The sequence below is a fragment of the Dermacentor silvarum genome, chromosome 8 (genome assembly GCF_013339745.2).
Source record: "Dermacentor silvarum isolate Dsil-2018 chromosome 8, BIME_Dsil_1.4, whole genome shotgun sequence".
NCBI classification, from domain to species: Eukaryota; Metazoa; Arthropoda; class Arachnida; order Ixodida; family Ixodidae; genus Dermacentor; species Dermacentor silvarum.
Genome location: NC_051161.1, coordinates 1,916,138 through 1,930,854, shown reverse-complemented (window position 1 = coordinate 1,930,854; position 14,717 = coordinate 1,916,138). Strand labels below are relative to the sequence as shown.

Below are 14,717 nucleotides of genomic sequence, written 5' to 3'. Positions count from 1 at the left end.
CGGGGGCTCAGTTAGCTAAGGCGTTGCGCTGCTGAGGACGAGTTCGCGGAATCGAATCCCGGCCGCGGCGGCCGCATTTCGATGGAGGCGAAATGCAAGAAGCCCGTGTGTTTGCGTTGTAGTGGTAGTTAATGAACCCCAGGTGGTCAAAATTAATCCGGAGCCCTGCACTACGGCGTGCCTTATAATCAGAACTGGTTTTGGCACGTAAAAAACCCCAAAAGAACGAAATCTGAGTACAAGGTGCCGGATGGGGCAGATATGCTTTACTTGTTTGAAGCGGCAAGCAGGAAGGTTACATATGTTTCTCCGTTTGCGTTCCGCAAGACCTACTGATGGAAAACTATATGCGGAACAATACACACGAGAGATACATGCTGCTTGAAGAACGAGAAAAATATTTGTTCTCCAAAGGGAACCGTACAATAACATAGTAGAATGAAAGCCGACACTGCGGCCGCAATGTACGGGCAATCACCGAGCGGCATTAAAAAATAAAATGAAGAGAAAGACAGGCATTTGTTCTTAAGACATATATACATGTCATATTCGATTATGAACACCATTCGAGAGGTTTGAACGCAAATACCAGCGCGCGAAGTAGTGCGATTGACCCTGCCGAGCAGTATCGCCAGCAGTTTCCAACGGCGCGACCTTGATGCGGCCCAATCCAGTTCGATCGCAGCGCCGCCACAGTATTTTTCCACGTCGGGCGCCTCACTGTAAAGCATGCGCCGCCCCAGCCGCTCGTCCCACTCGACCATATTCTAGTACACTCTAGCTTCTATGGAAGCTACGTTACCAGCTTACCAGCAGGGAGAGCGCCGTTCGGCTACGGTGGCTAGATGGGTAGGTGTACCGACCGGCGCCTCTGGAGCGTAGTTCACCGCTTCTCCGCGTCATGACGCAAAATTGGCGCTGCGGTCAGTAGAACGGTTCCGCAGCGCGCGTCGTCTGCTACAGGGGGCTGGCGGACTGGCGGCGAGCAAAAAAAATAAAGCCCGTATTGGAATAGTTGTATGTCGTCTGTTCGTGTCAGTTTCAAAGGTGAAGAGCTCCGCATCTCCCGTACTGTTTGTAAGTTCCTAAGCGATGTGGAATGTTCCAGGTAGGAAAGATGACCGGCGAGATTAGCGGCGGCGTTGCTCCACCAAAGAAGACCACCAAGGAGACCTACTGCTTCGCTCCAAACTGCAAGTCGGGCTCTAAATTTGTGAGAAAGACAGCGGAATTGTACCGCTGTCTCACAGCGGAAATGTTCGCCCCGAGCTGCTCAGTAGCTTGCTCAGTATCGGTACGGTGGCTAGATTGTATCGGCGACGTTAATGAGCAAGCGGTGCACCGAAAAGCGTACGCCCATGAGCTCCTCGACATTGGAAATTTGCAAGCCGCACATGAGGTGCTCAGCGCCTGCGACATCGAGCACCGCTGCGCTGCTACAGGGAAAAGAAAAGTGATTCTAGGCTGATATTCTATATAGCAGGTTATGTAGCAAGGAAGTTCCTGCAAAGAGCCAAGTGCTCCGATTGCTCAGAGACGTTACTGAATTCAACAGAATGAGTAGGTCAGGGCTGTTACTCCCTTATGAAGCACTAAAAAAACTGGTAGCATCGCTCGAAGACGCCTTCAAGCTGTGCTTCAGTTTAAATGAGTTACGAAGGAACAGTGTATCGCCGACTTTGCATCCTTTCTGCAGCTGAATCTCCCGAATTTGATCGGCTGTAAGCGGCACAAGAAAGAGCTCACAAACGATGTTGTGAAGTTCTGTTCAATTACACGCCTTTACTTTCTTGTCAAAGGCAATAACATGGCGCGCGAAAGCAACAGGGAGAAGAGGAAGCACCTGAAGATGAGGCGTGTGCTGTGAACAATGCTATGATGTGGTGGACCAACGTTGCGGCCTTGCTGGCGCTAGCTAATTTATGTTGGTGTGTCTGCTGACTCAAGTTACGAGAGCTTTTCTTGTATTTTAAATATATTCACGAATCTAGTCCAAGACATATTGCTTTATTTTATTACAATGAAACAGTGAACCATATGCACTTACCAACACAATTCTTCTCGCACCAATTTAGATACCGTAACTGACGCAGCAATAAAACCAATAGCTAGATTTCTCGAAATTGAAACATTAGAACTCGCTAAATAACATGTAAACACGGTTCCACATACCGTATAAAACCATTGCAGTATTGTTTTATGCATGGAAAAAATGCATTTACGTCTTTAATGCAATGGGCTGGAGCGCCGCGTTTATATCAATAAATGTGACCGATTGCCAAGCTAGAAAATTTACTTCAGCATTTCGTTTTTTCTGACTAGACGACAACAACAAGTTCCTCATTCTGGCTTGGCCTACACTGCTCAGAACGGTATTATAACGCGCACTTCAAAGATACAATCAGAGGCAAGCGATACTATCAGACACGCAGCTCGTCTACACAACGCAGCCGCCGTTGCGCGCCGCTGAACCGTTCTACTGTCCGCAGCGCCAATTTCGCGTCATGATGCGGAGAAGTGGTGAACTACGCTCGGTCGGCACACCTACCCATCTAGCCACCGTAGTTCGGCCCACTCGATCGTCTAGTGTCGCCCACACTTGTTACGTAGTCTGTTTTCATCGAGCGGCCTTGGTGGAGAAAACCCGTGCACGGTGCACCAATGGCTTGTAGATTGTGAATTCATCTTGGTCGGATCTGCCGAATTTTGAGGCTGAACATCTCTACCAAGGATATATGTCGCGTTTCCGTTGGTGAATATTGCACTTGGGCGAGCAGATCTTGGTAAGTTCGGCAAGTGGGCAAGTAGCACCCCGTGCTTACTTAGTGCTGGTAATTATGAAAGTGCGATTGACAAACTTGAGCTCTGAGGTGGTTTATTAACTTACGAAAGTCTCCTGCAGGCGTTCAGCGACACTGCATTTACGTGGGCGCCTTGTAACTTGACAGAACGAGCAGCCAAGTGCCGCGAAACATTTTTGTTTTCTCTCTCTCTCTTTTCCAGATCGACATGAACGTTAGCATCGCAGACATTTGCCAGAACACGCGAATGGGACGAGAATGCGCTCTCTTGGGCAACTACGAGTCGGCAATCGTGTACTACCAAGGCGTCATACAGCAGATACACCGACTTGTGCAGACCATAACTGGGGATCCCATGCGCAAGGAGCGCTGGCAGCAGGTGCGTCAGCGGAGTTCCGTCTGCTTTGACTAATATTTGCATCTCTTAAGCATTGACTTAAGCCATCTGTTGTTAGTAGGCTAGCAGTTTTTCAAGCGTAATGCGCACGTTTTATGGGGGAACAGTCGTGCACGTGCACTTACTTTACAGTTTCTAACTGCGAATACTTAGTCGAAAAATAAAATTAATTTCAATTATCAATTGCAGCCAATATTATCGTTCAATTTAGGTCACAGGGAAAGAGAGAAGCTAGACTGACAAACAGTGGCATTAGAATATCTCATAACATGAAAATCTGTGTAAATGAGCACTTATGACCGGCCACAAGGATGCTACTGGCTATGACAGTAGCCATCCACAAATTGATGGCTACTACCCAAGCACGTCCACAAATGGAAATGCGGATGAGTAATGGCAAAATCTTTGTTATAAGAACACATAGCTCTGATGCTGTACAGGTTTCTAAAGAAGCGAGTCTTCTTGCTAAAATAAACTCTGCTCAGCAGATTAGGGCCATAGGCGTATCTTTACAGAAATGTACAGAAGAATACATTTGGGTTGGAGTGCATATTGCAGGCATTGCCAAATCCTGACTGGGAGGTTACCACTGTCATTGAAAAGAAAAGTATACAATCATTGCATTCTGCCGGTGCTAACATATGGGGCAGAAACTTGGAGGTTAAAAAAGAAGCTTGAGAACAAGTTAAGGGCCGCACAAAAAGTGATGGAATGAAAAAGGTGAGGCCTAACGTTAAGAGACAGGAAGAGAGCGGTGTGGATCAGAGAACAAACGGGGATAGCCGATATTCTAGTTGACATTAAGCGGAAGAAATGGAGCTGAGCAGGCCATGTAATGCGTAGCATGGATAACCGGTGGACCATTAGAGTTACAGAATGGATATCAAGAGAAGGGAAGTGCAGTCGAGGACAGAAAACTAGGTGGGGTGATGAAGTTAGAAAATTTGCAGGCGGAAAGTTGGTATCAGCTAGCGCAAGACAGGGGCAATTGGAGATCACAGGGAGAGGCCTTCATCCTGCAGTGGACATAAATAGGCTGTTGATGATGATAGGCATATCTACCGGGGGGGGGGGTCAAATGGCATACTTTGCCTTATGCATACTTATGAAAGCGGGCAATTTTGGCTGCATGCTGGAAAGTCCAACAAAACTACAGCTGAAGCTAAATTTTCTTGATAGAGTGGCAACGTAAGTAATGCTTTTCTTTACTACGTATCCCCCTGCTTGGGCAGCGAAGATTGTCTTTTGTGCCTCCTCGTGATGCGGTGTAGCGGGCGACGCACGTCATTCGCCATACACGCTCTCACATTACGGAGAAGGCCTGGCACTAGACAGTTCCCGCCCTATAAAATTGCCGCTTGCGCTACTTGCATCATGCCCAGTTTTTTGGGACCGCCTAAGCATATTTGAAAACGCAATCGGCTTGCTATATTTAACCTGCTGGTGAGGAAATGGAGCGGATAAAGTATTATAATCAGCCACACCTAATGATTGGTGTGCTTTTTACGGCATGAAATCATTGGATTATCAAATGCTGGAACTGTTGAATCTCCGTCGAGAGATAGTCTACATAGCGTTGCAGTCTCAGTATCTTATCACTATCACAAATCTAATTAAACCACTTAAAAGTCTAACTGTCGAATTTCATTTTCTTCTCGCGACTTATGAAAGCTGATTCTTAGGCTAGTTGGTACGGTTTCCTCATATTGGCACAACTTATCGTAGATATTTTCGTGAAAATGACCCTGGTCGAACATGTAGAGCCATTTCAATTCCAATAGAACACTGAACTGAAGCTTTTCTAAAGGCATGTGTCACTTCTGATATTTTCGATTTCGTGTTCAGGCCATTTCTGAATAAGAGCTACACTATTACTCGCTTCGCGGCAGGAGCAAGAGCAGCAGAGATTTTATATTTTGAAGAAATGAAAGCCACTTTTTGGTGACATGTACTGAAAATTTGAACTGTGTAGGTTGCTTATGTGCTCGAAAAACCATTAATGAATACTCTCTTTCTCCAAATTTTCATGCTTTATACATGGCATTTAGTTGTTTCCCCTTGGTATCCTTGGTAAACTATGTGTGGCACGGTGCTTATACTTATTCAAAGTATGAAGCAATGTTCTGAGTGACGAGCGATATATGTTTATTCTGTGTAGGTTCATTACAGCCTTTGTAGAAAGTTACTCATTGAAGTGTTCCAGGGTGTCATACTGCCGCTAGTCGAAATGTTCCCTAGACGTCTAAAATAACTGCACGAGACGCGGACTTCGTTTTTCAGAATTCGTTTTTCTCGGCAACCACGTACTGCACCAAATTTGACGTGGTTAGCTGCATTTAAAAGAAAAACGTAAAATCTGGTGACTGTTGGTTTCGAATTTTTGATTTAGAGCGTTAATGTTTGAATAAAAATAGTTAAAAATAGCAAATTTTCAGAAAATGAAACTGTCAAGTTTACAACTCTAACTCAGCAATGAAAAATGATATCACAATTCAGTGCATTGTATCTAATAGTACATCTAAATCAGACAAAATTAACATATTGCACATGAATCTCATAAAATTTTGGGATATGGAAATACAGCTTTTGCAGAACCCTTGTACCCAATGTAACGAATTCACGTAAGATATAAATTGACGTATCGAATTTGTCCGCTTTTAATGATCTAATGGATGCCATTTACAGAACCACGATAGCTGTTCTTGATGCAGAGATATTCATTTGTAAACTTCGTACTTCTATTTTTTTTCAAACATTTTTGAAAATTCTTTCAAAACAATTCAGGCCCTCAATCGAAATCCAACAGTCACTAGAAGAGAGAGAGTGAAACAACTTTTTATTGAAAATGGCAAAAGGACCCTTCAATGGCGGCCAGGACCCCTTGGGTCCTAGTGGCATCTTCGGCTTTCCTGATGACTTGTAGTTGGTCCTTGCTGTCTGAACTGAGCAGTGCGGGCTCCCACTGCTCCGCATTCGTATATGTGTTGTGGCTTCTCCACTATGTTGGTAGAATTTAACTCTCAAATGCAACAAATTTCATTAAAATCGGTCCAGAGGTTATCTCAGAAAACCGTTTCTGCATTTTACATGTATTTGAGTATTCGCATTGCAGTTGAGCCCGAGCTAAAGCTTTCTCTTAAGTGTTTTGGATGAGCTCAGGTCGTCCAACTCGATCCTGTTGAATATTGCATTGGATGAGCTCAGCTGAATAATCATTTTCAAAGCGATTTGGACAAAATCAGCATGCCCACTTTACCTTTCCTCTACCACATAGACCGCTGCAGTGGCAGCGTTTGACATCCACGGTTATTTCACTCTGTTTTGTTTTACTACATAGACATCGGCATTTCTTGCAGCGCCTCGAAGGCCGATTTAGCCTTCATGTTCTACAACATAGATGGCAGCCATTTTGTCAACACTGGAGGGGCGCGTTTATTGCTGTCTTTGTTTTCTACTACATAGGTGGCAGCACTTTGTCAGTGCTCAAAGACCACATTTTTGGAATTGCGCAGGCATTGCGCCTTTTGGGAGACTTCAGCGATGCCTTCTGCCACTGACAGCTTGCACATGAGTCGCACAGGCGAAAGAAAGCCACTGGACCGGTATTTTGTAGCGATGCCATTTAAGTAATAATGCCTTTTCGTGCTTATCGCGTTTTGTCAGTGGTCAGAGTGACGGTCCGCTCGCGTTATCAACGTTGATATCGTGAGCGGACCGTCGCTCTGACCACTGACAAAGTGCGATAAGCGCGAAAAGGCATTATTACTTTAAAGGCATCGCTACAAAATACCGGCCCTGCTCAACTCTGAGCTGCCTTAGAAGTGCTAGAATGCACAAAGAGCTTTGCTTCACAGAATAGTTGATTTTGATACAGGGTAAAATGAAGCATTTTTTCTCTTTTTTTTTTTTTTAACAACCGTTTTTTGCAGTGACAAATACATATATGTTGCATAGTGATGAGGTAAAATGTGTTTTTCTAGCTTAAAACATGAAGCAAATTGGTTGAAAAAGCTCTAGAATGGTTTTGATGCAGTTAAGTTTAAAAATCAGCCATGTAAGAAAAACAAAAGCAAGATGTCACTTTTGGTCAAAATAATAAAACGCTTTAGGGGTTGTCTCCTTAATCAGCTTCAGAAGTGCACGGGTGGCGTAAGTCCCTGCAGAAAAGGTCACAGGAGCTGTAAATTAATACCACAGTATTCCTTGGGTAAACCTAAACGGAGCAATGGAACAGCGCAAAAAAGAAGACAAACACTGTCCATGTGCCCACCACATAGCTCGAGTAGGAGGAAGGCAAAGCCAAGGAAGCAGTCTTTGCCAGGCGGTTCACCAGAGTAGAGTGGAATGTCATTTATACTTGTGTAACCTACATTAATATAATCACCAGTTCAATCTAGGCTCCTGCAATTAATTTAGTACTACACTTCAACTGGCGATGAGGATGGGATTATTTGGTTTCTAGGGGGTGTGAAATTTGACTGTGGTGTTCTGGACTGGCACATTTTTTTGTTTATTTATTTCAGGAGTACTGCTGACCTCTCACATGGGGCCTTAGGCAGGAGTGGGTCATAACACAAAAGCAGATTTGAAAACAAAGAGAGACAATTCTAGAAGCGCAACAGGAAAATTTGCCAAAGCAAGTTCTACAAACAGGTACTAGGGAGAACATGATTCATCCACGAGTACATGAAATTGAAACACTAGAAACTCGAACACTAGAAATTAAACAATTCAATAGCCTTAGGCACTCACGTACAAAAACAGGGCAGAATAACGGCAACAGACATCTCTTGAAGAACATCTCTGCAACGAGTGAACATACCATAAACAGCGCAAGATAAACTTGCAAAACATGACGCCTTTCGAACACCGAAAGATACACATGACGCCAAGCAAATATATTTAGCACACTGAAAAAGTACTAGATAATAAAACGTAAATTGAAGCGTAGTGCGCGCGTGTGCGTTAAGCGAGGCCGGATAGGGGGAGGGGGGGCATGTACGACGAAGTAAGGTCAAGTGGATTGTTGTCGCAGCTTTGCCAGGAACGACTCAACAGCAGTGCAGTTCATTAAATCAGCAGAAAGAGCATTCCATTCAGTAACGGTGCGCGAAAAAAAAAGAATTTTTAAAAGCTCGTGTCTTGCAAGAATACTCCCTCAGTTTCTTTGGGTGCTCGGATCGCGTGGATCGACGATTAAAGGATTCTATGTACTTCCCTTGTTTATGCGCAGCTTGTCATGATAAAGTAAAAACATGTATTTTAAGCGATCATGCTGTCTTCTTGTCTGCAATGTATCCAGGTTAGCGCTATTTAGAAGTGTGGTGGGGGATGTAAAGCAACTGTAGCGATTGCAAACAAATCTAATTGCTTTCCTTTGAATCATTTCAAGCTTTTTAATGTTTTCTTGGCTATGCGAATCCCAAACCACGGAAGAGTACTCGAGGATTGTATGGATGTAAGTTTTGTATGCAATTAGTTTTAATTTTGGGGTGGATTTGCGCAGAGACCTTCTCAGAAATCCTAATTTCTGCATAGCTTTCCTTTCGATGTAAGCAACATGTTCGTTCCACCTAAAATCAACGCTAAGTATAACACCCAAATACTTGTAAATATCAACGAAAGATAGTTTTTGGCTATTGATAGAATAATCGTATTTTAAGGGAAACCGTTTACGCGTCACGCTCATAGCCGCCGTCTTCTTTTCGTTGACCTTCATTTGCCAGACTTCACACCAAGAAGATATTTTGATTAAAGCTGTGTTTAAGAGAGCCTGGTCGCGTGGACTGCATATTTCCTGATAAAGGATGCAGTCATCTGCAAATAATTTAATAGTAACCGGAACATCAAGGGTGATGTCATTTATGAGTATTAAAAAGAACGGTGGCCCAAGCACTGAACCTTGAGGGATTCTTGACTTCACCGGTCGTGGATCGGAGCACACGTTGTTGATAGTGACAGTTTGATTTCGATACGAGAGGTGGGCCTCGATCCATGAAATTAAGGTATCATTTTTCAGTATAGGTTTGAGTTTTGCCAAAAGTTTGGGATGGGACACGCGATCAAACGCTTTTTAAATTAAATAATTAAATAATTTTTTTCTAGAAATGATACTATGTGTTTTAGGATTATATGTTGGAGGATTTTGCCAACCGTACAAGTAAGCAAGATTGGTCGGTAATTTGATGTGCTGGTAAGGTCGCCGGATTTATGTATAGGGATAACCTTATCAGTTTTCCATTTCTGCGAAATTTCGGCCATTTTCAATGATTTTACAAAAATAATGTGTTGATGTATCATTTGCGAAGCGGATTGAATCGCTTGAATGTTCAGTATTGAAATTGTTTGGGGGGAAGAATTTTATCTTTGTGCTGTTTATCGCCCTCCTGATGCCAAAGAATTTATTCTTGTGGAATTGTATGGTCACCTTCTACGCACCCTTGAGAAACATAACAAGTGACGTCAATTCACCGGCAATCTATTGGAATAACCTCTGTTATGGATATTCTACCTCGTGTGACATACTATTAGATGTAAAATAAAAAACATATAGGACAAAGCTCTAGGTAAACTGCATTTCTTGAGAAGAAAGCTTAGAAACACACCACCTAGGTGTTAAATTAAATGCATACAGAACTCTCATTAGACCTGCTTTAGAGTATGCTGACACAATTTGTGCCCCACACCAGAAGTATTTAACCAACAAACTAGAACACATACAGAGCTTAGCATTGAGATTCATATATTCGCAGTATTTGTGTCAAACAAGCATTACAAGCCTGCATGTCAAGGCTAACATTCAACCACTAGCTCAACATAGAATGATTTCCAGATTAGGAATTCTATACTTATTTTTTCACAGCTCCTATCGAATACCGCAAGCAGCATACATTCAAGCATCATTCAGACATTCTACCAGAACAAATCATAATAAATCAATACACCACCATCGCAATCATAATGACACTCACAAGTACTCTTTATTCCCACACGCGATTTTTCATTGGAACTTGCTACCCTCTGGTGCTGTAAACTGCTCATGCGTTAATGCATTTATTAACAGTATTGAGAATCTGGAATTCGAGTGGTAGTAAAGCGACTGGTGTTATCTGCATTTCATATGCAGCCTCTTGGGGCTGCATACTTATCCTAAATGTTGCTTTTCCTGATTCTACAAACTGTTCCTTTAAGCAGTGTGTGTATTTATTGAACATTTTCATTTTTGTGCGTGCTTATGTTCTTTGTTTGGATACAGTGGTTTCACTTTTTTCTTTTTTTTTTAACTGTATTCCATGTTGCAACCACTCCTGCATGGGCCGAAGGGCCTGTAGTATTGTAAAATGAAATAAATAAAATAATGTTTGCTTTCTGTCTTGAACAAGTTGTAAAAGAACTTACTCATGAAAATTCCATCCTAGACCTTCTGTTTCTGAAAAGTTTAATAAAGGGTTGGTTCAGACAGGATCCATAATTTCAGATCATAAATTAATTTACTCTGTTTGGAAGAATTATGCTAGTGATGCTAAGAGGCAAGATTCATTGCCAATTGTCGTTAAGACTTCAGTCGGGCAAATGATGTAGCTCTAATTGACCACTTGGAGACACATCTCGCCATCACAAATAACAATGTCAAATCATTATGGGAACATTTTTGCGGTGCTATTGAGCACTGTGTTAAAAATTTTTTCCACTTAAGAAAATATAGAAATGCCGATCTAATCCTTCGATTAATTGTAACATTATACATACTAAGCACAACGTAAGAGACTGCTCAAACAGCATAAATCTTCAACACCCCAGTTTGTCGAATTAAAGTAAAAATTGGTAATAGAAATTAACAAAGCCAGACAGTTTCTTTCAAGAAAACCTAGAATGTATTAGATCAGACCCCCACCAAATTTTGGTGTTATTTAGGCAGTAGTAAAAAGGAAATATCAAAGGTAACTCTGGATTATTGCATTACTGTAACAAATGCAATAGAGATTGCCAGTCATTTTAATAAATATTTTCTGGGCGTTTTCTTGCAATGTGATGAATATGCACCTAACTCCCGGGGTAATTGCTACCAGGTGTAACAATATCACGTGAGGAGAAGCTAGAATGTTGCTCAATATGAATCCTAAGAAATTTTCTGGACCCGTTGGCATTCCTCGCGCATTCTTAAGGCATTACGCGCAACAAATATCTGGCTTCATTACCCACATATTTCAGTTATCACTTAATGCTAGCATCATACCTCTCAATTGGAGTAAGGCACACGTCCTAATCTACAAAAAAAAAAGGGGATCACTTGTCAATAAAAAATTACCATCCTGTTTCGATTACCAGCACTTGCTGCAAATTATTAGAGCATACTGTTGCCAACTACATTTATGAGTTTTTGATGCAAGAAAATGTGTTGTCGTCTTACCAGCTTGGTTTTAAAAAGAATATGTTGGCTGTCACACAACTTGTGTCAACTGTTCATGAGTTCTCTCGAGTTCTTGATGTGCCTGGTCGAATTGATGTATTATTTGTTTACTGTTGCAAGGCATTTGATACGGTGTCCCACGTTAGGCTGTTGTTTAAATTGGAATGTCTAGGACTTTCATCTGGAATTGTTCATTGGGTCAAAGCATATCTGCGTAACAGAACTCGGTATGTTGAGGTGCGTGGATGTTGCGAGTTACATCTGGTGTTTCGCAAGGTGGTATGTTAGGGCCACTGTTGTTTTCAGTTTATATTAATGGTTTACTTCAAGTAATTCTAAATCAAGTGGTTGTTGGATTGATTGGGGACGATTGTGTAGCTTTTAAAGAAATATCATCTATAACCTATTCTATTGCACATTCTATTCTAGACTATTCTATTGCACATTGGAATAGTCTTCCGGATCACATTGCATCCATCTCTAATCGCGAAACATTCCGTGATAACTTGAATTCGTGGCGTATTAATATTGTATAAAGATGTTGTTCTTTGCTTTTTGTAATATTTGTATTGTTGCCTTTTTTTTTTTTCGTCTGTATCTTTTTTTTTTTGTATCTTTGTTTTTTAACTTGTAATTACTGTTGCCCCCCTTACTCAATGCCCTTCAATGGGCCTGTAAGGTATTTTGAATAAATAAAAAAAATAATAAATAAACCGACCAAATTTTGCTTCAGAAAGCTTTGCAGTCCATAGATAAATGGTGCCAGCAGTGGGGCATCGAACTAAATATGGAGAAAACTGTACTTTTAGGTATACCAAGAAAGAAGACACCTACTGCTTTCTTATATAGTCTTGATAATAATTCAGTCTGCAAAGTTAACAACTTCAAATATCTGGATGTCGTTCTAACAGATAACTTACATGGTCTAGACATATTTCAAGCATTTATGCATCTGTGCTCAGGCAACTTTGGACTCTGACTAGAAAGCTAAAAAATGCTCCCATAAGTACAGAATTGTTAGCTTATAATTCTTGTGTGAGGTCCAAGGTCGAATATGTGGTGGTCATTTGGGATCCTCCCACTAAAAAAGATATTGCAAAATTGGAGAGAGTTTAGAGGAAAGCCATAAGATTTATTTTTGAAAAAAGTATAAAAGCTATGATTCGCCATCTTCACTCGGGCAAGCACACAAAATACTTCCACATTAGAGGCCTGTGGAAAAGTTGCTCACCTAGCGTTTTTGCACGAAATTATTTCAAGGAAGGTAAATGCCTGATTGTGTTAAGCCAGCCACTACAACGAAAAGGAGGCGATTTCACTGACACTTACTAGCTCCTATATTTACATGCACTGAAGGATTTAGGCACAGTTTCTTCCCTAGAACTGTTGCCGGTTGGAATTCAACTGAAGTGTTCGATTCAGGAAATTTCAACAGGGAAATAGAAACACTTTTGTTGTAGCTCTTCCCACTGTGCAATGTTTAGTCATGTTTTGGTATTTTTGGGCTGCTGCTTGATATGCTCAACTTGTTTGCCAATGTTGGTGTATTTGTTTGATTCCAGTGTACATTACACATTACTTATCTTTGATGCTTTTTCGGTGCTAACTTAATACATCTGACTTGTTTGGATTAAGATTTGATCAATGGGATTGCAGCATCAATGGAGCACCGTGTGTTAGCGAACACCCAGTTGCATTTCCGACAGCTGATAACACAGTAGCAGGGTGGAAGCGGTAATGGTTTTGTATTTGTGAACTTTCGCTGAGACAGTGTGTGGCACGCTGCCAAACGCACCATCTCGTTCCTCTAGAGCAAACTGCTCCGCAAGAAGGGTCTACATTACCTGTGCCGAGTTACATTTCTAATTTGATTTTTAAGTCTGATTTACTTTCTTGCAGCATGAAAGGGACCAGAAGGTGTGCCAGGTTTAAGGGTGGTAATAGGAATTATGCAACCTACTATAGATCTATTTGTTCTTGGAGTATTTTGCAAGTTTTTCTCATATATCAAGATTTTTTAAAAGACCCCTCACCATGCAACATAGCAAATTTGGATTATATGCTGGAAATTGTTACATGCACTCTAGGGAGTGTTCTACTGCATGAATTTTTCAAGTTGGTTCATTATTAGCTTAGATAGAAATGTTTGAAGTGTCGCGAACCCGTGATTTCAAGAGGCGAGCTTTACTGCCAACATAGACACTCTTGCCACTTGCCCCCGTCTTATCACCTACACCTCACGACCTCAGCCTTCTTTTTTTGAACTGACTGTAGTGAGGAGGCCCTTCACTATAGCCATAACAATATAACGATGGGGTAACAGGAGCCGATGCAGAACCTGTGCAATGACCTGTGTAATAGCGGACCTTTCCGTCTGGTTTTATGGCGCTGCGGAAAAACGTTGGGCTCAGGACCTCGGTTTGAATCGCATCGTTGGATGTTTTTTTAATTCTCTTTCTTTTTTAAGATGCTGCATTGTTATTTTTCTTGTTTCACTTGTGCCGTACTTGTATTTTTCTCCTATGCTTCACCACCACTCCTGAGACAAGGGGCTCCTGCCAAGGGAGATGGCCTTAGGTAGATGCTGCTTTAGCGGCCACAGATGAATTAATAATGACGTGTTAAGTTGCTACTGTGTGCCCCAGGGAGATGGGCCAACCACTGCCTAGCAAAACTCTGTGCACATGCCATGTGATGGAATAAAGAGGGGCCCCTCACTTTGGCAACTACACGCTGGAGGGGGGGCATCATAATAGTGTGTACGCCCACCCACTCGCGTCTTGGTGCTCTCATGGTCGTTTCGTTAACTTGTTATGTACCGAAATTTGTATGCACCAACTTGGTATGTACGAAAATTGGCATAGTATGACAAGAGTATATGACGCACATAAATGATAGGTCATGACATGCGTGTCATATATGTCGTGAAACAGCCGCCTGCGTTTTGGTGCTCTCATGGTCGTTTTGTTATTTTGGTAGGTACCAAAATTGTTATACCATAAAAACCAGACTATAGGTCGAACCAGAATATAGGTCGACCCCCCAACTAACTAATTCTAAAAATGAAAAAAAAAAAAATCTTTTTGAATGGCAAAAGTACCGAAAGACA

The 14,717-nt window shown here is 41.8% G+C and overlaps 1 protein-coding gene across 2 annotated transcripts in view; it reads left to right on the top strand.

Annotated features, from left to right (window-relative positions):
- Positions 1 to 2,570: 2,570 nt before the first annotated feature.
- The window catches only part of LOC119460517 (katanin p60 ATPase-containing subunit A-like 1), a 169,377-nt gene continuing 157,230 nt past the window's right edge, over positions 2,571 to 14,717 (top strand). For both annotated transcript variants that reach the window (XM_037721437.2, XM_049672298.1), the window contains exons 1-2: positions 2,571 to 2,783; positions 3,004 to 3,180. In XM_037721437.2, the coding sequence (XP_037577365.1) occupies positions 3,010 to 3,180 (171 nt within the window). In that variant the 5' untranslated portion in view covers positions 2,571 to 2,783; positions 3,004 to 3,009. The remainder of the gene's footprint in view (positions 2,784 to 3,003; positions 3,181 to 14,717) is intronic.